The 25555-nt window shown below is 38.3% G+C and overlaps 1 protein-coding gene across 6 annotated transcripts in view; it reads left to right on the top strand.

Moving 5' to 3' along the window:
• The window catches only part of GREB1 (growth regulating estrogen receptor binding 1), a 77236-nt gene that overhangs the window by 14195 nt on the left and 37486 nt on the right, over window positions 1-25555 (top strand). For 4 of the 6 annotated variants that reach the window (XR_011903073.1, XM_072331837.1, XM_072331840.1 and 1 more), the window contains exons 2-6: window positions 14829-14985; window positions 16708-16827; window positions 17558-17734; window positions 24821-25003; window positions 25295-25426. Coding sequence is in view for 5 of the 6 variants with exons in the window: in XM_072331837.1 (XP_072187938.1) it covers window positions 14829-14985; window positions 16708-16827; window positions 17558-17734; window positions 24821-25003; window positions 25295-25426 (769 nt within the window). In the remaining variant the exon portion in view is untranslated. Of the gene's footprint in view, window positions 1-3753; window positions 4000-14828; window positions 14986-16707; window positions 16828-17557; window positions 17735-24820; window positions 25004-25294; window positions 25427-25555 lie in introns of all 6 variants that reach the window. The other 2 variants (XM_072331838.1, XM_072331839.1) reach the window with 2 other exon arrangements.

The following is a 25555-nucleotide window of genomic DNA, read 5'->3' as shown; positions in this document are numbered from 1 at the left end:
CACAAGTGTATCGGAACACATACAGAACATGCATTAGTTTTACTTCGTATTGGCAACAGAATGTAATGTGCCTGTTTCCCAGCTGTGAGGCGGTGCCACATCTTGTCTCCTGACCCAATGTACTATCCAGAATCCTGCATCACATGGTCTGATATATGAAGTCTTTCACAAGGACAGTGAAGAAAGCTGAGAGTTCTTCAGAGGTGTTTTTCTGAGCACTCAAGTGGATGTTACTCAGCCAGGAGTTTCTAAGGTTGTTTTTTTTTTTTTATCCCAGGACGACAATTTCAAGGGATGAAGGAACACTCTGAAGGAAGTGTTTTGAACAGTTAGAGCTGTTAATGGCTAGGGAAAAACCAGTCAGGCTGTATCTTTAAGTTTTTAAGAAATAGTCTTTGAACATTCGTTTGAGATTTTTACACAGGTACAGCATGACTGAACAAATAGCACTTCTGTGAGGTACATGAATAACGGTGAAATGTGAATGAGATACGAAAGCAGCAACAGTTTCTTTTACTGGTAAGAGTGGTGTGGAAACAGTTGTGACGTTCTACAATATTCCCCTTGTGCACTGAGAAAAGTAAGGCTTTTTCTGGCAGAGGTTTTACCTGTCATGAAACAATGTGTCAGATTAATAATGCATTCTATTGAAAAGGAATGGGAGGTTTGCTTAAGCATGATTCATCGTTGTCTGGTGCAGTAATTAAGTCTGTTTCTTGCTTTAGGGTCAGCGTGACCCTGTTTATTTTAATTTTTCAGTTCTGTGCAGTGGATGTTTAAGGAGGAATTAGCAAGAGATAGCGATTTATTGGTTTCTGTAGTTTTTGGCAAGTGTGTATTTATTACCCTTTGTTATTTTCTTTTCTTTTTCTTCTCATTCATTATTGAAGTATTGATAACACCTAACTGGCCTTTTATTTTACTCTTTAATTACATTTTTTTTTTTTCCCCTTAGAGATTTTAAAAAACATATTATCATGATTAGGATCCTTGTCAGTTCAGTGATGGGAAGAACTTATTCAGTAATAGGAAGTACTTGTATGACTTTAAATACAAAGCAGTATTTAAGAAGATTCTTAGGTTCTTCAAAACATTTTCACGTGAAAGATAATTCTGTTCCACCTACCCTCTTGCTTCATAAGAAGGAAGCAGTTCACTATACTTGCTTCCCCAGTTTCCTTTATATTTGTTAATTTTTCCCAGTGGATGCCTGCATGTTATTTTGCTTTTCTCTTTAGTATCTTTTTATAAATCCTGTTTGTTTAATATCTAAAAAATAATGAAGTGTAGTTTCCTGACATGCTTTTTCTGGCAGCGCTATTGGCATAGCTCACAATCATGAGTGTAACTGCTCTCCATGCATTAGAGAAGTGATGTCGTCTCCAGCATATAGCCGAGAAGTGGAAGAACATTAGGGTCACAGAACAATGACAAAACTTAATAAGTGGGTGAAAAGATTCAGAAAAAAGTTATACAGAATGTTCCAAACTGAAATGTGCTGAACCCCGATCAGCTCTTGCAAGTCCGGGTGAACCTAGTGCCATCTTTCTGGACATGCAGCTGCATAGAGATCTTCATGTAGATATCTACAGCTGCAGCTCTTACTAGGAATGGACATACAGTCAATGTGATCAATGGAGCCAGGTGAATGATATAGCTAATGCTGAAGTAAATGAACAGTAGTGGTTGGTCAGCTGAATAACTGCTCCATTGATCTTACTGAGTAGAGCAAAAAATTCTGCCTGGTGAACCAGTGCATATCTGTGGACTGATTCCATTGCCTAAATAGTTATCCAGTTGCATCTGAGGTTCTGTGGTTTACTTGAGATGTTCACTGTTGGATATGACTGATGACCTGCCTCAGGCCTCTGTTAGAATCCAGTCAAGACAGTTTAAACTTAGTTTCAAAGTTAGAGTATACCTAGGTTTAGGAAATTGAACCACACTCCATGTTTCTAGATGATTTTAAATGTTTCCTTTTGTACACATCCAAATGTACAAAACTGAGAAACATTCCATGTTTCTCATGGAGGACACCATCCTGCACTGCGTGGAAAGTTCAAACCAGTAGGTATTTCCAGTCTATGTATAAAAAAAAATCTTTTATGTGAGATTTTTCTATGATTCTATGATTTTGAACACATTTTAATATTTCTGGCAAATCAGAAAAAGCACTTTTACCTGGAACAATTTTAGAAACGTTTTGAGAAGAAAAGTGGTTGTCTTTCAATTCAATCAGTTGTTCTGCTTGTTAGGACCATGTTTTCTTTTGTATATATTCGGCATGCAAAATGCATCAAATAGTAAGTTATTGGGTATTTTGAAGGGGCAGTCTCCATTTTTGTTTGCTAAAGCAGCAGGGCAAATCAGACAAGTAATCTTTACTTGTTTTTCTGCTATAAAAGTCTACCTTTCTGGTATATACTGCATGATCAGCTCTTCCCTTACTGTTCTGTAAATTCATCACTTAAATTACTGACTCATTTCACACAGGTTTGGTAACTCATTTGGGCAAACACACTCTTTTGACATGCATTACATCAGCAGCTGCATACTGACCAACTCTCACTGACTCTGTATCTCTCATACATAATCTCCATGCTCATCAGGCACTCCTGGCATTCCTGCTGTGGGTACTAATCAAATACAACAGGCCCTTCATACTTGCTTACTCTTCCTATTTCTCCCCTGGAACTTCTTTTCTTTGCCTATATCCATCAGTCAGGCTGCTTTTACATTCTGCTTTCCACTACTGAACTCCAGAATAACATATTGTTCTTCTACTTCTGCCCTCTATTGATGTTCTTTGGGTGGTGTGGTGCTTCCAGCCCAAAGGAAAGCTAGAGATAGGCACAGAAACACATTAGACTTCATTTTAGGCAGCATCCTAGAGAAATCTAGTTCATGACTACACTACAGCTACAGAGCAAGAATGTCTGGCTGACATTAATCAAGATACAAATACATATTTTCTGGCTTGTGTTATTGTTGACCTGGTAAATTACTAAAAGAAACTTCCAAAAATTATGGGCATTCATACTCATGCACGTGTATTTCTTGCAGTGTTTGTTCTCTCTTTGTATTTCTCTAAACTTCGGCAATGCAGTCTTTTAAGTGTCATCTGGTGAGGTTAATATGTGTAAGGTTCATGTCTGTGCATTACTAACAGGAAGCCATCAAGACATCACTGGACATGCTTAAGAGACGTAGTGTTTGTAAAAGATGTTGCAATAACTGTTCCTCTGTGTATATAGTAGTATACTGAATACAGTCTCTCAAATTTTGTTTTCATTTCCTATGATTTTATTCAGAACATTAGAGGCACAGTACCAACACAAAGGTAATGTTGTTACATACGTAATTTCTGTTAATTTTTAGTCCTGTTAGCAGGATGGAGTATCCACAGTATACACATTATGCTTTCTTTAGTGCTTTTGTTATCAATTGAATGCAAAAGGCTCTCCTAGTTCTTTAAAAAACCCTACCTTTAGTCCTTCCAAAACCTGTAACAAAACTGTTGACATTAATAATGCTTCAGACTGACAGATTGATATGTGCCTGGACAGGAGCACCATGACCCAGCACAACACTTCTGTATTAATAAGACATAAAGTCAGACCGTTTATCATTTAGTATAGCCAGCACACAAATTAGAGAACAGCTTGCCAGGTTATACTGTCGTCTAATTACTTTGTTTTTGCTGTAGCTGCAGAATAGATAGCTTTGAAACCTTCCTGTGTTCTACTGTCACAGGAGAGTGTTCGTGTCATGGTGACCTGACTGAGTTGTTCGGTTGCGTACAGTGCTGACTCAGGAGCTTTAAGTGTCCTAACCAATTCTTCAAGAAGGAGACTCTTCTAAATCAAAAGAAGGAAAACGCCATAAAGATATAATCACTGACAGTTACCTCGGGTGTAAGATGTTCAACAGTACGACCAGAATATGAAACTTTGGGAGCAACTCACTGGATGACCCCAAGGAGCTCATGCTTTCATTACGGTACAGTGTGCTTTTCATTACCAGGCTAGTATTTCTGTGCTGAAAATTACTGCTTAATGAAAACATTCCCATAACAAAAGATGACAGATAGACTCACAGTTCTTTACATTTGTGGCTATTCAAATGTTGCAGTTGAGAGATATTTTATAACATCTAATTCTCATGTTGTAAGTATGTGCTTTTGTCTACAGCTTGTGTCCCGACTGCATAGTCACTCATTTGCTGTTTTTTGGGGCTGAGAGAGCTCTCCCAAGAATAACTCGGAGGCACTTTAAAAAATACAGAAAACAATAACTTTTAATCCCTTAAAATAAGCAGCTTAGATCTCAAAGTACCAAGTTCACTTTCTTAAAAGGACAAAACTTGACCTTTGAAGTGGTTCTTTAACTAAAGATGCTCGCTTAAGGTTTTTTGGATTGCATATTTATGTTTGTGAATTTTTATTAATTAATGAATTTTCAACATGCAGTGTGTGTTGATCTCCTGACTGAATATACCGTGATGCTTTGATTTTTTTCAGTGTAATACATTTACCTAAAGAAGAATTTGCTGTCTTTTTTCATAACCCTACAGATCAAAGAATTACTACAGGCTCTAAACCTGCACAGTCCACATGTGTATAGGGAAGGAGAGGGATCAGAGACTGACTATGCTTCTGGTGCTCTGAAGCAGACAGCTCTGAAGAGCTTGTACTGCACATCCTGCCCTCCTTGTGTGTATGTGCTACCCCACACTACTGTACTGCTTTCCCTAATGAGCCTAGCAGGTTGGGCTCAGGTTAAGGAAAAATAAAAGTAGATGGATTGAAAGCCTTGACGGTCAGTGTGGGCTGACTGTAATTTTATGTCAGATTCTGAAAACGTTCTCAAGAATAGTCTCTAGCATCAGTAGCTAAAAATAGTAAAATATGTCCCATCTGGTGATTTCTTTATAATTTGCTTTGGAAAGCACAGATTTAAAGATGATCTCTTTCCTTCTGACTTGCCAGTCTGTTTCCTACTGCTTTACTCTAAGATGTGAAGTGCTGCTGTACTCAAAGGCACAGAACTTGTGTGGTAGACAGTTCTTGAAAAGAGAGTTGAATTTCTGTCCTGGGTAATGCAGAGAAACCTTCTGCCCTTACAAAGTTGGGAAAGGGAACGATCAAGACCTGTACAACTTAGGGAACATTTTAAACTGATTTTCCACTCTCCACTTTGATCATCATTTCCTAGCATTGATTTGTGGCACCTCCTCCCCTCCCTTTCTCCTCCCTCTACTTGGCTTCTTCCTGCTGCTTAACAGGCTCAATTGGTTTTATGTATGTAATTCTTTTTTTAAGAGAGTTTGAAGGTGGTCTCGAACAGAATTGCTTTCATCCAAAGCCAGGAGCTGATCAAAGAAACACACAAAAGCCGAATGGGAGCCAAGACAGAGCTGCCTGACCAGCCATAGGGTCAGGGTTCTGTGCTGTAGAAACAGTAAAGCATATCAGCTGAGCTATACTGGGGGTTGCTGATAAGGGATTTTCTCTCCAGTAACACCTGAAAAGTTTAGGAGACCCCAAAGGAAAATCACATAAATCTGCATCAGATTACATTGTTTCCTGCAGAGGAATGTAAATGCATTTACTGAATGAAGTGCATTGCTTAAATGTATTTATTGCCATATCACAGATCAGGCTTATTCCACTTGATTACAGCATTGGACTCATCCAATTTATGCTTACTTTCAATGAGTTAGGCCAGTTGTCTGTTTATTAAGGAATGATATGCATGATTGTCAATGAAAAGAAGGTTTACCTGAAATCAAAAAAGCAAGAACATGGAAATCAATGATAACATCGTCTGAAAATAGATTTCCTGTGAAAATTACTAAGAATTGAGCTAATAATGAGTATTCAGTCATCTATACAAAGTCTGATTAAGATTTCTGCTTAATTGTTTTTGCAGACGTGGGTGTTTTTTGAGCATCAGTCGCAATTAATGATTGTAATTCTCTTAAAATTAGATTAGCAATCGAATGTTTGACTTTTCACCAAGGACTTCCTACTATGACTAGTTTGAACTTTGTTCAGCATTTTTTTCTATTTATTAAGATAAGATAGATAGAGAACCATTTCTAAATAGGTTATTCCTAATTTCCTAGGAAAGCTCAACTCGTGTGAGAATAGTCATACAAGCTTTTAAGGTGAAGGATATTTTTCTGTTGTCACAAAGGAAGATTAAACTACATCTTAAAATCAAAACAACCTTTCATCTTTAAATAACTAAAGGAATTTGGTTGTTATTGGAGCTTCTGTTTCCTCAGAAGGCCACAATGCAGGCTGTTACAGTTTAGATTCCTTCCCCTCTAAATTGCCAACGTGCCTGAGTCCGGATCTTCAAGCCTAATGCATTGCTGTGTATTTTAATGGCTTTATGGCAAGTCAGAGTGCTCTGTTTTTAGAGGAGTTTTATTTTTTCTTTCAAAGTAAATTTGAATCTGTATGAGAAGCTTAAAAATGTGTAGACATAGTCTGTACATTCTTTTTTTCCTTTGTCTGTAAAAAATATTCATGAGTCACTTCTGCTTATATTCCCTGCATGAATTAGAGGATTTTCATTGAAAAATGAACATTTTCTCTTCAAAAGTAATGAGTGCTGGTTTGCAGTTGAATACTTTCACCAAAATAAGTAAATAAGCTGAAATTCTTGTCTTTCCAGTGGAAGAAAAGAATGCGAAATAGGTTTTTATTAAGGAAGCTCCATTAGAGAGTTTGATTTGCTGTCTGCCTGTAGGGAAAAAAAGTAGTAAATAGGGTTTTTACTGAGAATGCTTACCTCTGATTTGTCCCAGTCTGTTTTCATCCCCTTGGTATCAATCATTACATCTATGAGTGCACAGATTGGGCTTGATTTTTCAGTAGATGGGGAAAATGGCATATATTTGATTTCTTTGCAGAGGTATCTTTTTTAACCTCAACAGTGATTACCTGATAGTAATGGCATCTCTCCCTTCTGTTTTTTTTTTTTTTGTTTTGTTTTGTTTTTTTAACTTCTGTATTGAGTGAGAAAACTGATTCTGGTGATTAACAGAAGCAATTTGACATGGGATCTAATGTTGCCAAAAAGCTTGGTGACTTCTTCCCTTCTTCGTAGGGCACTTGAAAGCTTTGCACCTTTCAAACAGCGCTCTTGTTCCAAGCTCCTGTTGCTTGGAAACATGAGTCATTGGAAGAAATCATCTCACTGCTAATGCAGGAAAAATCCTGTGCTTGGGATCAGTCTAATTTTCAAAATCAAAATAAGATACCAGGTAACAGGAGAAAAAGGAAGTGGTATATTGATCTGAGTCACAGTATTCTTTCAGTGTATTCTCTTTATGGAAACGAGTGGAATTGTTCTTGGCTGTATTAAGATGGTGGAATTATGTTCTCTGTGACCTGCCATTAACCATAGTCACAGCCTCTGTGTTTAATCATGAGCTCATTACCAAAAGTAGAATTAATAGGAAACCATTAAATTTAATCTGATCTGCTCTTCCCATAGCCTTTCTAATACAATTCCACAGGAGATATGCGAACTCTAAGATCTGGCATCAGAAAAAGATCTGGAATTTCTGGAAAAGATATTGGTGTTTTAAGTTAAAGCTTTAATGTTACCCTTAAAATATAATGGCCAAATGTCGTCTGCTGAACAACCATAACTTTATTCATCTATGAAAGAGTGATCAGCAAGAGACTTTTCAGTGATATACTAGTTTAACTGCAATGGAACAAATTGCTTCACAGATGTGGGTATAAATCAGAAGATCCAAGAGTGACTGCTGTTACTGTCCAATTGGCACTACAGAGTTGGGCTAAGCAGATGATAATCATTTCTCCTTATCATAAAGACTAACCACAAAAAGTCAAAACCTTTATCAAGACTGTAAGTATCATCAATCATGTAAAGTAGTAAAGTATTGGTCTGTAAGTGGTCTCAAATGAAGACATGTATTTAAATGTTTCCAGTAGTCTGTATTTGCATCATAACCCTCGGTTTTCTGAGCCCTTTTTTTCCTCTCTCTTACTGCCAACTCTCCAGAGTTGGTAGTAAGAATATTCAGGATATTTTTTGAAAACAGGTTTGGCTTCCAGAAACCAGGATGTTCTGCAGATTAGCCCACCTATTTCCTATACCTGTAGAAGTTTTTTCTTTGCCATACAAGTGATAATTTCACAGTACGGGAACAAGCAGATTGTTTTTTTTAAATTAGAAGTCTTGCATTGTCCTTGCTCATATTAGCAGCTCTCTGATGCTAGTGTTCTCTCCAGCAATTCCCTGGCACATTTTGGAAGTTAGGATGACCATACCCAAAAGGCATTTTGGATCAAGTAACCTTGTTTTAAGCTATTAATAAAGACATCACTTATAATACTATGTATGTGTTCTGGGACTGCTGAGAGTAGTTCCTGGCCCATTTTATTTGTTTCTAAGGGTATAACCTCTATGTTACTTGATCATAAAACAGGCCGTGACAGTTAGGAAACACTGTGCTGTGTCTTGCTGAATTCTGTAGGTGTGAATGCTGTAAAAGGCTCCTTCAGTTTCCCTGAATTAAAAATGTAATAGCTCACTTTATCACTTTTATGCAGGACAAATGGTAATGCAGAAAGTTAAAAACAATTTATTCTTTCAAATCCAAAGATTAAGAGATCACTGTCAATAACTGCAGATAGCATCACAGAAATAGAAGAACAGAACATGATTACACAGCTTTGCTCCTGAACTGAAGCCATAGGGAATATTTTATACTGGTTATCATTACTATTGAAGAGAATCACTTTTTCAGTGTTTCCAAATTTACTTTTCTTTCCTTGGTTACATCTAGAACTCCACCCTAGGATTTCTTCCTTCTCAATCAGATTGTTGTTTTTAACACAGATTTTATAAGGACTGTATTAGAGCTAATAGAGGCTTTATTTAACCTTAAAAATATTGATGGACTTTTGATTGTTACTGGGTTGTCCCAACTTGTGTTCTGCTTTTCCAGCACTCAGCTGTGAACAAGTTATGAATTTCAATAGAGAATGCTTCCTCCTTCCAGACAAATATTAATAGATCGTGAATTGGATACTTAAACAAAACCTTATCTTATGGAATTTTTGAACTTCTTCTTGCTATAGCAATAAAATTATTTTGCATAATGAAGCTTAGGAAGTCTGGGATAGATGAGTTGACAGTGAGGTGGACTGAGAACTGGCTGACTAGCAGAGCTCAGAGGGTTCTGATCAGTGGTGCAGAGTCTAATTGGAGCCCTGTAGCTAGTGGTGTTCTCCAGGGGCTGGTACTGGGCCCAATCTTGTTCAACTTATTCATCGAGAAGCTGAGTGAAGGGATAGAGTCAAGTCTCAGCAAATTTGCTGATGATACAAGCTGGGAGGATTGGCTAACACATCAGAAGGCTGTGCTGTCATTCAGTGAGACTTCAATAGGCTGAGAGTAGGGCGGAGAGGAACCTAATGATGTTCAACAAGGGCAAATGCTGAGTCCATACCTGGGGAGGAATAACTACATGCATGAGTACAGGTTAGGCCCTGACCTGCTGGAAAGGAGCTCTGAAGAGAAGGACCTGGGTGTCCTGGTGGCCAACAGGTTGACCATGAACCAAGTGTGTACTTGTGGCCAAGAAGGCCAGTGGTATCCTGGGGTGCATTAAAAAGAGCATGGCCAGAAGGTTGAGGGAGGTGATCCTCCCCCTCTAATCTGCCCTGGTGAGGCTGCTCCTTCAGTACAGAGTTCAGTTCTGGGCTCCTCAGTTAGAAAATATGGTGTCCTGCTGGAGGGAGTCCAATGGAGGGCCACAAAGATGATAAGAGGCCTGGAGCATCTCCCTTATGAGGAATGGCAGAGAGATCTGAGGCTGTTCAGCCTGGAGAAGAAAAGGCTGTGAGGGAATCTTGTCACTGTTTATAAGTATCTAAAGGCTGGGACTCGATGGGGCCAGACTCATTTCAGTAGTGACCACTGACAGGACAAATTTCTGGAACACAGAAATTTCCAGAAAAACATGAGGAAGAACTTTTTCACTGTGAGAGTAGCAGAGCGCAGGAACAGGCTGCCTAGAGAGGTTGTGGAGTAACTTTTTCTGAAGATTTTCAAAACCCGTCCAGGTGCTTTCCCATGCCACCTACTGTAGGGAGCCAGCTTTGGCAAGGGGACTGGACTGATAATCTCCAGAGGTCCCATCCAAGCCCTGTGATTCTTGAAAACTTGGAATACAATCACTTTAAATTTCCTTCAGACCTCTCAACTACCGTGATTAACAGTGGCTTCCTAATTTCACACTTGCATCTTTTAACTACATTTTAAAACCTTAGTACAGCTTGCACAGACTTACTTTTTCTGTTTCTGATAAAGCCAAGGGTTCTTTTAGCAGTCTTATTTCACTAGCAGTTGTATAAAGCCCTGGATTAATTTCTGTTCTCTGGTATCTATTGTTTTCCTTAGGATACTTCCAGAGATCTTTTCCAATGAAACTGTTCTTTGATTCTGGGACACTCATCTTGCCCAAGGTGTAGAATAAATTCTGTCTGGCGTTGCTATGCTAGGTCTTCAATCTTCACAAAACATTAATATTCTTTTACTATAGATTTTTTATAGAATTTACTATTGCAACTTATAAGTCACCAGTATGTTACAATCTTCCTTACACCAGTCAAAATATCTCTCTCCAAGCGCCTCAGTTCTCAGGTTGGAGATGGCATGTCCTCCTGCTGCTGGCCATTGCTCTGTGTATGACCAGTCACTGCCATGGCTCTCATGATAGGGACTGTCCTCGTGGCTGAACAGGCATTTTATAAAATTGCATCAGCTGGAGTGCAGGACCATAGCAGAGCAGTGCAGATGATGGCCTTTGTCTTCAAAACCTGATGGTTTCAACTGCAGTTGAACCTGAAGATGAGTCTGTAACCAACAGGCAAAACTGTGAACTCTGGATCACATTCTGTATTTCCTAGTCAAGTAATTGCTGTTTACTACAGGAGTCCTGACAGTTCCTTGTTTGGTGGAGAGCTTTTCTTTTACAATTAACATAGTTCTACTTTTTACTTTCCCCATATACTTTATTAGGCTGTGAATGCTCAGTAAATCTTTCTGGATGGTTAGCTGTGCCATGTAGATCTTCATTCTGTAGACTATGCTATCAGAGAACTAAGAGCCAAAGCTAAAGCCAAATAACTAGGAAGCCCTGCCTTCCACTTCATGACGAACAGATGTTTGCCCAGGACTCCTAGCATCTTTTAGACTGACATTCATTTTCACATTCATTTTCAGGTGTCTGGCATCAATCTTTGGCAGCATTCATCTGTTTGTTTCTAATACATTGTCCTGACCCACTTCAGCTGTATCTGCAATTGTTTCTTAGGCCTCTATGTTCCTCAAAGTGCTTTCATTAGTCTTTTTGTCATGGTTGTAAGCAGCTCTCCCAGGTCCAGGTCTTCCTTCCTGTTTTATTCCCCCCTTTGTATTGACTAGTATTTTTCTCTGCATGCTCTCCATGGAAACTGGCTGTGACAGTCACTTGCTCTTTGATTTATCAGTAGTTGGGGTCGAGGGCTACCCTTCTGTTGCCCTGTGATTTTTTTTAATAGATCTGGTTGCCATCTATGTTCATGGCTTGGAATTTCACATGTATTTGAAACTTCAGCCTGCACCACCCACTTGTATCCAAGAGAGGCATAAATTTGGGCTGGGAACGCTGAGCTCATTGAAGCAGGAAAATAGGACTCAAAGCCTTTGCTTCCTGGTGCCGCAGAGTCAGCAGTTTACAATTCAGGTGCCACAGTCTCGGCAGCTTTGAAGAAAAGAGTCTGACAACCATCACAAGGCTTCTCCCCTGCTTGCTTCATGGAAGTCATCTCTCCCACAACAGAAAGAATTACTGGGGCTCTGAATGACACGGGCTGATGTCGGCAAATCTCATGCAGTGGACAATTTCTGGTTCCAGCAGTGTGTGCTTGATGATGTAAAATGTCTCTAAAATATTGGCCGTGCCTTCTGAAGCACTTCCTGTGCTTTATGGCTGTGTCTGACAGTGTGACAGCCCACAGGTACGCAAGAACTACTTATTGCATGTACAGTTCCAAAAGGTTTCTGTTTTGCTGTACAAACCTATCCGTGTAATTATATTGGAACTGTAGTGGAGGAAAAACCATACCTGTGTTGCATGTGTTAATGTCAGGATCTGTATCTTATGTAAATAGTGTAATTGCACTATTAGGTCATACCAAACTTATCATCTGGTGATGCTAATTTCTGGCATTCTCAGCATTAGAGATAGGGCTTCTGATCTGTCCACTAGTGGGCTCTATATAACAAGTATGAAAGATGCCAGTAAATGTGGCATCTGTTGCTATTCCTAACAAACAATACAGAATAATAGCTGTCTGTACCAATGGGAGAGAGTTTATATACTGAAACACTGCAGTATTTTCTCATTCATCACCAGTAGATGCAAATAGTGTCAATAAGCAAGTCAGCCTTCACGCCTCATTGCTCAAAGCAGTTCTGCATGTGTATTTATGTGTATACGATGCTTTTGGGTCATCTCAAAATGTTGGGTCTCCCTCTAGTTCAATTTTAAATCTTTCTATTTTTCGTGTGCTCTATGGAAGGTTTTCAAGAAGTAAATCATTAAGTTTGGAAATCAGGTAGACCAGATTTCTTTGGTCATGCTGAGAATCGGTAAAATCCAGCCCCTTGTAATGCAATCCTCTGCAGCTGCAGTCAAACTTCTGGATATTATCTGAGGGCTGTATCAGGAATTGTTAAGTACAGAAAATCTTTTGGACATTATCCAGTCTTTTTTTTTGCTGTGTCTCTGTCTTGAAATATAGCAATCTATGTGAAAAAGTCTGTGAAGTGCCTGATAGCTGAGTGGTGATTCCAGTCCAGAAGGTATGACATTGAATGCTACCATGCTGAGTGCTTGTTCCTTCGTTTTAATTTCTCTTTGGTCCAGAATTTCGAGACTGTGCAGAACCATACAGTTCCTGTCACCGAAACTGTGGAGATGGGTCCCTGGCCACCAGATTCCTCTGAACTAACAAGATAAAATATTATTAATAATACAGGGAGAGATTTTTAGAAAGAATGACATCTGTTAGGTATCTTGATTAATTGTTTGTCTTTATTGCATGGATGTTGGCATATAGAGGTTGAAGGATGGGTTAAAATTAGGACTGGAATTAGTGAGTTTGTTTAGAAACAGCATTTGAGCTCTAAAATTAATTATACCAATCATGGATTTTGTGCATACACCTCCAATACATCCTTTTAAGGATGATACTGAAGACGGGATTTCCTCATTATCATCAGCTGGGTTTGGTATAGGTGAAGCAGTAATTAAAATTCAAAGTGAGAAGAGCCAGAGGGAATTGTCTCCTGTTTCTATTGCAAGAGAGGATGCATCCTCACTTCCACATTAGCTCTGACCATAGTTGATGTGCTTTATTTCATTATTTTTTTAAACCCTTCAGCAAATGGATTCATCAGTGCTACACACGGCAATTTTTGTTTTATTTGCTTCTGTGTACATCCAGCTTTTTTTTTCAGTCATGTCTATTTCCTTTCCTGACCGTGTCTGTAAACGCTGCATGCATTGCTATAGATCTGATTGAGCTTCTGTTAATGCTGTATATAGCGTGCAGTTAAGTATATGGTACTAAAATGGTACCAAAAAGTATACAGAGCTATGATTTTATATGGCTATCGGGTTTGTAAATTCATATAAATATATCCAAATGGTCAAATTTGTGCGGTGTTTCTTTCACATTTGTGTGCTGTTATTTTTTCTTCTTTCCTGAGAAGAGCCCTATGTGATTTCCAAGTAGCTTTCCTTTTGCTTGGCTTATTCCTGCAGGATGCTTCCCAACAGGCTCATTTCCCAGGCAGCACCCAGCACCAAGGAGGGGCTGTTCAGTGTTTCGGAATTACTGCCACAAACAGGAAACGTTTCATGCTTTCTATTCACAGTGATGTGAGGAGGGAAAGGACATGGGGCCCAGGGCAAGAGCTACTTTGTAATAGAAAAAGAAAGCTGACATGGCTTTTGGCTATGGCAGGTCATTGTATTTGCGGGAAAGCAGCTGGTGGTAAAGGATATAGGGAGGAAATGCTGAGATATTCAGCTGGAATGGGCTGGCTCCTCACTGACCGTCTGAGTGAATTATGCTGTTTCACTAAGATGCTAATAATGTAATGCAAAAACAAATAGATAATGGATATGTCTGACTTTACAAAAAATATGCTTCTTCTCCTGGAAAAATATTGCTTGAGATGAGAAGAAAAAGCCATCATCTTCCATGACACGTTTTACAGCAGTGCTGTTCATGAGTCAGACCTCTAAAATATATGTTGACCTGCCTTAGCTGTGAGTTTTCAGCCATGACTGGGCCACGGAAAGGTAACTACACTGAACTGTGCTATTGCCCAAATCCAATTTATGCTGCTCAAATCATACAAAACAGGCTGTTTTACAGGTGAGATTGTTGACTACTGAAAATGCATCTCCTCAATTGCTATACAAACCATGGAATTACTAGACTGAGATTTCTAGCCATGTCTTCAAGAAGGTGTCAAAGCTTTTCTACTGAATTTCAGAAAGCTGTTACTTGTAGATAACTTCCTGTAATTTACCAGCAGGATCACCTCAGCCACTGCTGCAGTCGATGTTCCTTTCCCATGCCTTTCTCTGCGCACAATGGAGTTTTTCCCTTTCATGAGAAATGTTGCCGTCTGACATCAACGTGCGGTCACTGAGTTCAGTTCTAAGTACTAAAACTGAAATCTGTTTTCTTTTTTCTCCTTGTCTTTTTGTTTGAGAAGATGGGAAATTCTTATGCTGGACAGCTCAAGACAACAAGGTTTGAAGAAGTGTTGCATAATTCTATCGAGGCCTCTCTCCGCTCAAACAACTTAGTTCCCAGGCCAATCTTCTCTCAGTTGTATTTGGAAGCTGAACAGCAGCTGTCATCACTGGAAGGTAGGAAATTGTGGACTTTATATTTCTGCTCCAACACAGTTCTGCTGTTTGCTCTCCTAGGGGTCAGCACAAACATTTAAAATAGGAATGCAGAAAAGCTGCATTGTTCAAAGTCTTTCTTTGGATATATTGCGATCTAAATACGTATATAGTTATATTGGAATTTGATTAAAATGCACAATGCGTTGTCTTTTATTTTGACAAAAATAAGTTACCTGCTTGCTCAGATTTATATGCGTGTATAAATTGAAGATTTGGAGAAATCTCTGGTGATTGAGAATGGAGGTCTGTTATCATACACTGCTGCAATTTATATAGTAAATGGCAATTAAAAAATGACATATTTTTGAATGAGGTACACTTGAAGTAATTTTTGTTGTGAATAATAAGGTACAAAAAATTGTAGCTGATTATTAAGGATGCTTATATCTACTTTTGGCATGATACTTTCAGTTATTCTGTTGTAAAGGTAAAGATGGGATACAAAGGCTGGTGAATCTTGTTCAAATTGTTGTATAGCACACAGGACTTCCTCTGTTTAGAGAAGAGCATTTCCTAAGTTTCATTTGCTCAGCTGTTTTTTCTCAGAAATAGTATGATTTAGATGAACTGTAGCCCTGACATTGTCTTGTTCATATACTTGGACTGTTCTTGGCCATAACTTCTTATTAGTCCTCGGTAGAGCAGGTTTTTCTATGGTGGAGCAGACGCGGTATAAATAATTTAGAGAAGGTAACATAATCAAGGTCAGTGCCAGAAACAAGTTAAACAAATTGGACATTTCTCACCTAGATGATACATTTTTTGCAGAGTTCAAAACCAATTGTTTTCCAGTGACTACAGTTTTCCCATCTCTACATTTAAATTAGAAAAAAAAAAAAAAAAAAAAAAAAAAAAAAAACACAAACATACTTATTGTAAGTGTACACCTTTATGGTCACTTACACAAGCATAACTGCCTATAGAATTATTTGAAGCTATGTAAGACCTCTGTGCATTGTCTTCCAGACATCTGCCATTCCTTGGCATTGTGCAGAGAGCAGCAGTGTTTTGCTTAGAGCTCTGGTTCTGGTGGGAAATGGACTGCATGAGAATCAGGTTTTCTTGCTGTGATATCAGCTGTGGTTGAACCTAGTTTCAAGCAGGAACTGTTTCTTCAGTCCACAGTACCAAGGACATGATCAGCACCTCATTGATAAAACCTGGACTTGGACTGCAGCCAGTGTGTTCTAAAGTAATGAATTTGTGTTTATTGCGGCTGTTAACATTATAAATAAAGGATACAGTTACACTGTTGTGATCAGCAAGAGTTCAGACACCATGAATTAGACCTCCAAACTCACGAGGTTATTTTTAAAAATAGAGATTATTTTCGAATAATAAATAAAGGCTTCTTTTTATTTGCTCCTTGGCTTTTTAACTTCCTCAGGTGCATGTCATGCTTTTGATACTTTATTTTATTTTATTTTAGTTTTGAGGCAAAATCTAAGATATTCCTTTTTTAATTTTAATCGAAGACATTCAGTTGTCAGCATAAAACTGCAAGTTGGAGCTTCACAGAAAGAACAAATAGCTTTAGAGCTGGTGATGTTAAATTCATTGTCAAGAGGAGAGAATCCAGTTTTCTGTAATACTTTCTGTAACTGGGTCACCTTGTTCATTCAGTGATTTGTTGCCAGCATTTTCTATTTTCTAAGACATTTATGCTATCACAATTTGTAGCAGGCAGCAGAGCAGATAATGAGGAAGAGGAAGAAGAAGAGGAAGAAGAAGGCTCAGAGTCAAGTAGTCCTGTTTCTTACCAGATGAAGCCTCCCCCGGAAGGATGTTGCACCACTGATGGTAAGAGATGCACTAAACATGCAATCAGAAGGCATTTTAGACTGCTGAAATAGGTATGACTGGAGTCTTTCCCTATAACTCACCAGAAGATCATTTATGTGTTGTGGAAATCCTAAGCATTCCACTGTTATCATTATTATCTGTTAGACAAAAGCCCTTGCCAAATGTGGTAGATAAGTGTTTGTGCTAGAACACCTGGCATAAGGACAGAACAAGGCAAGGTTGAGTTCACAGGCATAACATTTGCTATAACGAGTATGATAATTCTCAGGTTTTATCATCAGTTTTTGCTACTTGAAGTGCACCTAATTTAGTGTTGCTGTAAGAATTATTCAAAACAAAACAAAAGCAAAAAAACATGAAAACCGGTGAAATTCACTAGATACTTAGAACTATTATCTGCATTTTTGAAGATCTGACTGTAGTTACAATGACATTAGTGAGCAGCCCATAAATATCTGTGGTGTTGTGCAACATCATCATGAGAAAGTTCACTGTGGATTTTCAAATTTGAGCTTGTTTATTGTACTGAGGGTATTTGTTTATGGTGACCAAAAGGCAGGGAAAAGAAAAAAAACTATATCTCCTAGTTTGCTCTTGACCTTAGCGGATACCACTTTCCTTTTCACTAAAACTACTGGAAGATCTTTAACGATTACCTGTATTAAAGTGAAAAGTCTTCTTGACTTAAAGTACACTGAATTTATTTATTTATTTATTTATTTCCTAGGTTTCTGCCAGGCTGGTAAAGATTTGAGACTGGTTTCGATTTCCAATGAACATATTGAGGTACCATCAGGGTTTTTACTCGTTGGTGCCAAGTCACCAAATTTACCTGATCACCTCTTAGTATGCGCTGTGGATAAAAGATTCCTTCCAGATGATAATGGGCGCAATGCCCTGTTGGGTAAGTGTTCGTGGTCTCAGTAAGTGGATGCTTCTGTGGTCTACAATTAATAGCTAGTCTTTTTTTTTTGCAGAGTGAGTTCAGCAGATGTTATTTCTGTTGTGTTTGTACAGTAACTGTTGTTGGTGATGGACAACAAGATAACAACTCAGAGCTGACTGTGTTTACTTTGGAAAGACATAGAGTAAACCAGTTCATTAAAAATTCTTCATCATCTTCTGTCCATTAGCCCAAGAATTAAGTCATTGTCCGGTCTGTTTTTTGACCTAGTTGCTGGAGCTACACATCTGGTAACTGGAATTGAACTTCTCCCTGTTTTAGTTTTCCAGATACTAATGTAGTTGGACAGAGTGTAGATCTGTCAAAGTGAACCTTTCTGGCTACATGATACATGTAAACAGTTTGACTATAGTTTGTATTGTAAAATATCAACATAGAATCTTATAAGCCATAATCTTATAAGCCATAAGGCTTGGATTGGAAGGGACCTCAAAGATCATCTGGTTTCAAACCCCTGCTTGTGCGTGGGGTTGCCAGCCACTAAATCAAGCACTGGACCAGGTTGCCAAGAGCTTCATCCACTATGACCATTTTCATTCATACTTTTGGAGCAGGGATTGTATTCTCCACTATGTTTAAACAATAGAATGAATTCTGGATCCTAACCTATGAATTTTTGCTATTGTCACAGTAAAAATAAATATGAAGTATTCTATGTTGAAATTTTTCCTTAATGTATAATCAGGTAATGCTGCGTTTGAATTCAGTCTCACAATGAATTCAGTCTTAGAATGCATACTATTTTAAGAGAACAAATTGTGCAGAATACTTAAATGAGCAACAAGCAAGACAATTTTAAGTGTCCAATTTCTGACATAAAATGAGACTTTCCATTTTCACTGTAGCCCTTATGATTGCCATTATCCTCATCCAAATCAGTACTACAATCAGGGCCAATCCACAACCACGTGAATAAATGAACTAAATATTGACGTTAATAAAGTGGAATAGTTTATAAACTGGGACAAAAAGTATATAATGTAGAGGGAGAGCTCTTACTGTAGTCAGACATTCTTGGGTAATTATGTATTATTTTGTTCAAAAAATACCTTGTCGTTTATCTATGTAGCAGTCTGAGCTTTAGATAGCAGAAAGGAACTATTTGTCATTGTGCCCTTTAACCATTTTCTTTCACAAACACTGAGGGATATGACGTGAACTCAGTTGTTATCTCATTTTGAGCCATTCTTCAAGGCATCTGGGATGACAGCATAGTGTGAAGGTGGATAATGTCATTCCGTGTACAGTAATTTCTTTCCTCACGTGATCTTGCAGAGTTGGATTGGTCACAGTAGATTTGACTAGTGATTGTAAAAGAGTTAGAAGGACTATAAATCACCCACGTGTTGTCATTTTAAAGATAAAGACAGGAATGTTGTACCACTCAAATCATTCAGTGCTAGCACTTTTAACAGCTTAAGCTCCTCAGGCTGTTAGTGGAGAGGAAGTAGTGTACTTGTTAACTGCATGCTAAACACGAACAGAAAAAGGCAATGGGAGCATAACTGAGAGGTTTTTGTAATACTTACGTCCTCTGCTTCCTTATTTAATACTGTTTTCTTCTTCTAAACAACTTAGATCAACTTATTTTTGGCTGTTCTGCATTTAAATTCTAGTGAATTGTGTGCTTTTGCAAGAAAAAATAAAGTGATAATTTAGGATAAGTTCTGTGTATTCTAGAACAAGATTAAATGTGAAAGGATTTGCATTTGGATCTTTAAGCTACAAAATCTTCATCTATAAATTGAAAAAGAAATTTTCCTGATGAAAAAAATGATAGATCTCACTGACAGGAGGATGGAATGCTATTGGTAGAATAGACTGTATATTAAGTGGAAATGATATTTTTATTCTGGTTTTCATACACTGATGCAAGTCAGATCCGGGTAAGTAAGATTAGAAGCAGACATAAATAGTCACAGATTCAGATGCAGTAAGTTAAAAGACAGAGCCACTCTTGTTTTAAATTCTCCGCTCTTCGGATAACACAGTTACCTGTCTTGTGCTAAATTTAAGATGAAAACTTTTTGTAGACTCCATGAAGAGTAGAAGCTCTTCTCGATACTTTTATTTTTAAAGATAAGGCAGAAGACTTATTTTTATATTCTGAATTTAAGCCATGCTGCCCTCAGAGATTTTGACCTTTCAGAACAATACAGGAAGTGATTCTTGAAGCTTTTCTGAATTGAACTCATTTTTAATTGAAATTAGATATCTTTGTGTGTCGGAGTATGTCCCACACTTCTGTTAAGGTTTATTGGCAATTCTGGCACATCACTTCTAACCCTTGAACTATATTATTTCCTATAAAATCCTGTTTTTTTCCCTCTTCAGATATTGTGCTTTTGTAAAGCAGTTATTGCTGACTATTGTGGGATTATTTTACCCCCAAAATAATTTCTTTGTATGGAACATACAGAAATTCCAGGAGAAAACAAAATGTCTCAGGAGTTTCTTGCCCAGCTTTTGATTTACAGCCTCGTTCCCACGAGGGGCTGCTGATATTGTGCCAATTTATTGATCATGTTAATGAGTTGCTCCACTGTCTAGAAATATGTGTTTGTAATATGAAAGTGGTCCCTGTTGAAGAGTGAGGTTGTTTTGTTTCTTTGTTTTTACAGTGTGTGGTTTACTACATGGAAAACTTCTGTTCTCTGGAAAAAGCAATATTTTTATTAAGGAAAAAGTTCTCTGTATTTGAAGAGCCTGAGAACGTATTGTGTTTATCTCCATTCATTGAGTTAGATCCCAAGTTTTGCTGCCCTGCAAAACAAATCCAAATTTTGGCTCTAGGAAACTGTTCCTTTTTGTTTTGTAGCCTGAAGGAATGCTTGACTGGAGGAAGAGCTGCGATAGTGTGATATTTATTGTTTCCTATAAGTGCAGCTAGTATGTATCACCCCCAAAGGTTTTTCTCTTTTTCATTTTTCCCTCCAGTTCTTACTCATAAGGAGGGTCTCTCATGATAAACAAAGCAGCTATTCACTCATCATTTTCCTTCCCAAAAGACCTAACAGCTGCCCATTTTCCTAGCAGGGAAAAAGAAATCCTTCCTTTTTTTTTTTCTTTTCGGTGGGTCCCTGAGGTCAGGACAACAGAGGAAAAGATTAGTTTGCTGGCATTGTAAGCTGTGAGATGAAAACACTGCAGTATAAAATCTGTGGCACTTCTGTTAGAATATACACTGTTCTATGTGGCTTTGGTAATAGTGAGTTTCTGTACAATGTAGTCTCGACATGAACATATTAATTTCATTTATGTTTAAATGTAGACCTTCGGTCTTCAAATGGAATGGTACTGAATGGGAAGGAGAAAAAGTGAAGCATTGTCAGTGTTTGTGTGCTTTTTCCTTGTGAACAGAACTAAACAGGAGAAATACTTTTGTTGAAGAGTTAAAACCATACTAATTCTTAGTGCTAAGCAAGTTGGAAACTTTCAAAGAAATCTTAACGTTACATAAATATGAACATTAATTAAAACCCCATTAGTTTTTTAAAGAAAAAAGAGAATAGGAAGAAAATTTTCAGCTGGGCCAACTGGTGATAGATATCCTTTCACCCTGAAGTATTCAGTTTATCCTTAGTGCAAGCTCACTGTTAATCCAAAGGAACCACTGCCCAGTCATAAAGTAGATCTGGCTTCATATCCCTTTAGTCCAAGGTCCTGCTACTGACCATGGGGCCCTTAGCACGGAAGTGCTTTTTAAATTATAGTCATAGAATATCCTGAGTTGGAAGGGACCCACAAGGATTATTTGGATAATAGTTCACTGTGATGTGGGCAAATTCAAGCAAATGTATATGATAAGATATAAGATGCAATTAAATGTCTTCTGATTAAACAGTCTTCAGAGGGTAGCAGCCTTCAGTCACTACTGAACAGAGTTGGGTTTGAACTGCTGACCTAAAGGTGAAAGGCTTTTAGCCCCAAAACTCCAGGCATTGATTTCTAATTCTCTTGTGAAATCAGTTGCATGACATAGATATATTGAGTCACCTTATGGCTGCCCTGACTCCCCTGACCTTTGTCCTTTCTGTAATACATGGAAGAATATTTAATGTGTCTTGTTTATAAAGCAAGCTCTCCTGACTATCAGCTGTTAGCTCCAGCCATAACAGGGCGTGTGCGGAATGAGGGTTGGTAGTGGGTCCAGCCTTGTTCAACTTCATCAGTGACCTAGATGAAGAGAGAGAGTCCACTTTCAGCAAGCCTGCTGATGATACAAAGCTGGGATGAGTGGTTGACACCACAGAAGGCTGTGCTGCCATTAAGCAAGACCTGGACAGACTGGAGAGTTGGGCAGAGAGGAACCTGATGAGGTTTAATGAGAGCAAGTGTAGAGTCTACATCTAGGGAGGGATAACTGCATGCGTCAATAAAATTTAGGGGCCAACCTGCTGGAAAGGAGCTCTGCAGAGAAGGACTTGGGTGTCCTGGTGGACAACAGGTTGACCATGAGCCAGCAGTGTGCCCTTTGGGCCAAGAAGGCCAATGGAATCCTACCATTGGCCTTCCTGGCTGTAAGAGCACACTGCTGGCTCATGTCCAGCTTTTCACTCACTAGGACTCCCAAGTCATTATGATGAACACTGTTCTCAGTCTTACTCCGTCTGCTGCAAGGAGTTTTCAATCTGAAAAGCAGACCTGGAAAGAATAATGACTGAACATCACACAGTACTGAAATTATAAAGTCATGCTATGTTATATCTGTGGTGTCATCAGAGAAGGTGTCAGCCAGAATGAAGGGGTTGAAATTCAGTGTTGGCAGGTGCTTTCTAGAAAGAATGCAGCTCAGGGGAGGTGGGAAGGATCGAGATGAGTTGATAGTCTGACTTGAATGAAAAACAGAAAAATAAGCTTCTAAGTTATTCTCCAAAGAGTTTTCAAAACAAGCAGAATCTTCAGGTTTAATTCTTATTAAATCTCACTTGTGAAAACTAATTCTCCAGTAGACCTTGAAGAGTAAACTCTGCCAAGCAGACAAAGTTAAAAATAGATGACTTAGGGCAAAAGGCTGTTTCAGGTAGAAGGTACTTATTATTAAATCTTTCTTAGTTTGCTGATTATTTACAAGAGTTATCAGTAGTGACTGGTGGTGTAGTGTCCACTTGAAAAGGTTTTGTGTCCACTGCCCCATATTCTGTTGCAGAAATATTTCCCCGTGTGGCTTTTGAAAGCAGCTGGATACTTTCAGCAAAACAATAAAACCTGAAAAGGGTAAAGGTACTTCTGTTTTACTTTTGGAAATGGTCCCCTCGTGTTTCCGTTTGGAAAGGCCTTGTAAGTGGCAGCCAGTACAAACCTGCAGTGCTGCTGCTCATGTTCAGCATACTGCCAAGATGTACAGAAAGTTTTCGTTTGCTAGCAGAATTATTTTCTGTAGTTTCTTAATCTGCCTAAAATGCATGTAAATTCTACAGCCTTTACTGCATCCATTGTAGTTTTGTTTCCCTTTGTTGCTTTTATTGCAGCAACTGAACGTTCTGTGATGTTAGACAGATGCTTTTGTGTTGATTGATAAAACACAGAGGATTTAGTAGTCTTGACTTGTCCCAGTTTTAAGAGTCATAATGACCTTTATCATTCTACCTATCAGCCTCAGTGATATAATAGGCAGCTTTCAGTAGTTATTGTTCACTTATTACCATAGATACCAACCACATGCCTCATAAACTTAGATTTTTAATGAATTCTTCTGAACAGTTTGAAAATTAATGAAAATACTCAGGTTGTAGACCAAGAAACAGGTGTTCACAGAGCACAGTATTGCAGTGTTATCACTTGTCTCAAGAAGTATTGAACATTGATTTGAAAATGTAATCGCTGATGGAAATTCTCATAATTGGCTCTTCATTTTATTTGTCGTGGTGCAGTTGTAATATTTCCAATGTTATTCTCCGTATTTATGGGATGACGAGATGCTTTTCCTTTGTTTTATTTTTACTGTCTTTCAATTCACTGAACGCGCAATTTTGATTTGAAATTCCTTTGATATTGCATCAAGATGTCCATTAGATGGGATTAAAATAAATAGAACCTCTGTGCTTCAGGGTACATATAGGGAATAGAAGGAGAATTTCCGTGGGGATCATTATCTTCTATGTACACACTATATGATTTCCTTGCAAGAATTAAGTATTTTGAGATAATTGTTCATATGTGGCACAACATTTTCTCATGGAAGCACTTTGGAAAATAGAAAAATCAAGTTGTTTAAGAATAAAAAGCTGCTAAGTTTTAATTAGCTGTTCAAGGATTGTTCTTTATTTACGGTGATAATGGCATCACCATCGTGAGCTCCTCTTTGAAGCTCAAATTTTGTACCTTAGAATGAGAGGAAATGGCAGTATCCCTGGAAATGCCCCACTAAAGCCTGAGTACAATGAGCTTCTTTACATGTGAAGATTGCATCTCTGTCATGTTCTCTAAAGTTGCAGACATGTTCTTTTCGTACTCATAAATAGCTTGAAGTGTTGTGAAGCACTAACACAGCCATATAATTTGAGAAATCTACTTAAATCAATATCCTAAGAAGGCATTAGTATTTTTCTTCTCCAAGCAAACATCTATAGTAGAAGCTTGGTGCTTAAGTGAACTTAGATCTTATTAAATATAGTAGATTAAATATACTTAATTTCGTGAGGCTTCCTTGAATGTTTAATTTTCAATGCAAGTTTATGAAGAAGTAAAACTTTCTGTGGTGGTAAGCCTGTGATTTAGCATAGTTCAGCCAGAAATATTTTGTTTTAATGCTTTGTAGGTACTGTGATTGTTATTTCCGGTGGGAGAAAATGAAAGATGTGTCTTATTTTACATTTTCTGTTCATGTGGGGCTCTGTTTATGCAATGTAGTAGCCAAAGTGCAACAGAGAGGACTAGATGTACTGTTTTTTGGATTATAATGTTTATACAAAGTTAAATCTGTAAAACAAAACAAAACTGTTTTTTCTCCAGGGAAGAGTCATGTTTTGAAGTTACTAATAGTCACCAACCTATCTCACTGGATTATATGTATTGTTTTATCAGGCTTCTCTGGCAATTGTGTTGGCTGTGGCAAGAAAGGTTTCTGCTACTTTACAGAATTCTCAAATCACATTAACCTTAAACTGACCACTCAGCCCAAGAAACAGAAACACTTAAAGTATTATCTGGTCAGGAATGCACAGGGAGCTCTGACGAAAGGATCTGTAATCTGCTGGAAAGGGGCAGGTAAGATAATGAAGCTGTCTTACTCGAGCTCTGGTTTTTGTCATCCAAGCTTGGATATTACCGGGCCTGGCGTCTGTGTAAAACCTAAGATGGATCAGTTGAAAGAAAGACTCCTTAAAGTGCAGCTGTAAAAAGTAATTGACTGCCATAATAAGAGGATGGCATGTGTGATGCCACCAGTTCCTCCCTTCCAAGTGCTGTAGCCTTTAAGTAATTCACATGTGAAATTACCGCAGGAAAAAGCAGCTATCACTGTTGTCAGTGGATAAGAAGTCTCTTTTTTTTCTTAAGAACTCAGAGGCCGGCAGTCCTCCTCCAGCACCTGTTCAGGCACGGTGTGTCAGCTGCCAGAGAGCACTGGCCTCTCCGGGAGCAACGTGAGTGAGCCTCCTCCGAACCTTCCTCCTGGGACTCCACAAGCAGGTACCATGCAAAAGGAGAACGCTCTGGGTTAATGTGTGCTTTTACTGCTCCGTGTGTGTGTATTTGTGTGCGTTTCTATGAATGGAAAGAAATAAATAAGCACATTACCACATGCAAAGAAAAAAACAA

This window comes from Excalfactoria chinensis, chromosome 3 (assembly GCF_039878825.1).
Source record: "Excalfactoria chinensis isolate bCotChi1 chromosome 3, bCotChi1.hap2, whole genome shotgun sequence".
Classification (NCBI taxonomy): Eukaryota; Metazoa; Chordata; class Aves; order Galliformes; family Phasianidae; genus Excalfactoria; species Excalfactoria chinensis.
The sequence above is the reverse complement of the archived record's forward strand: the minus strand, read 5'-3'. Positions and strand labels throughout refer to the sequence as shown.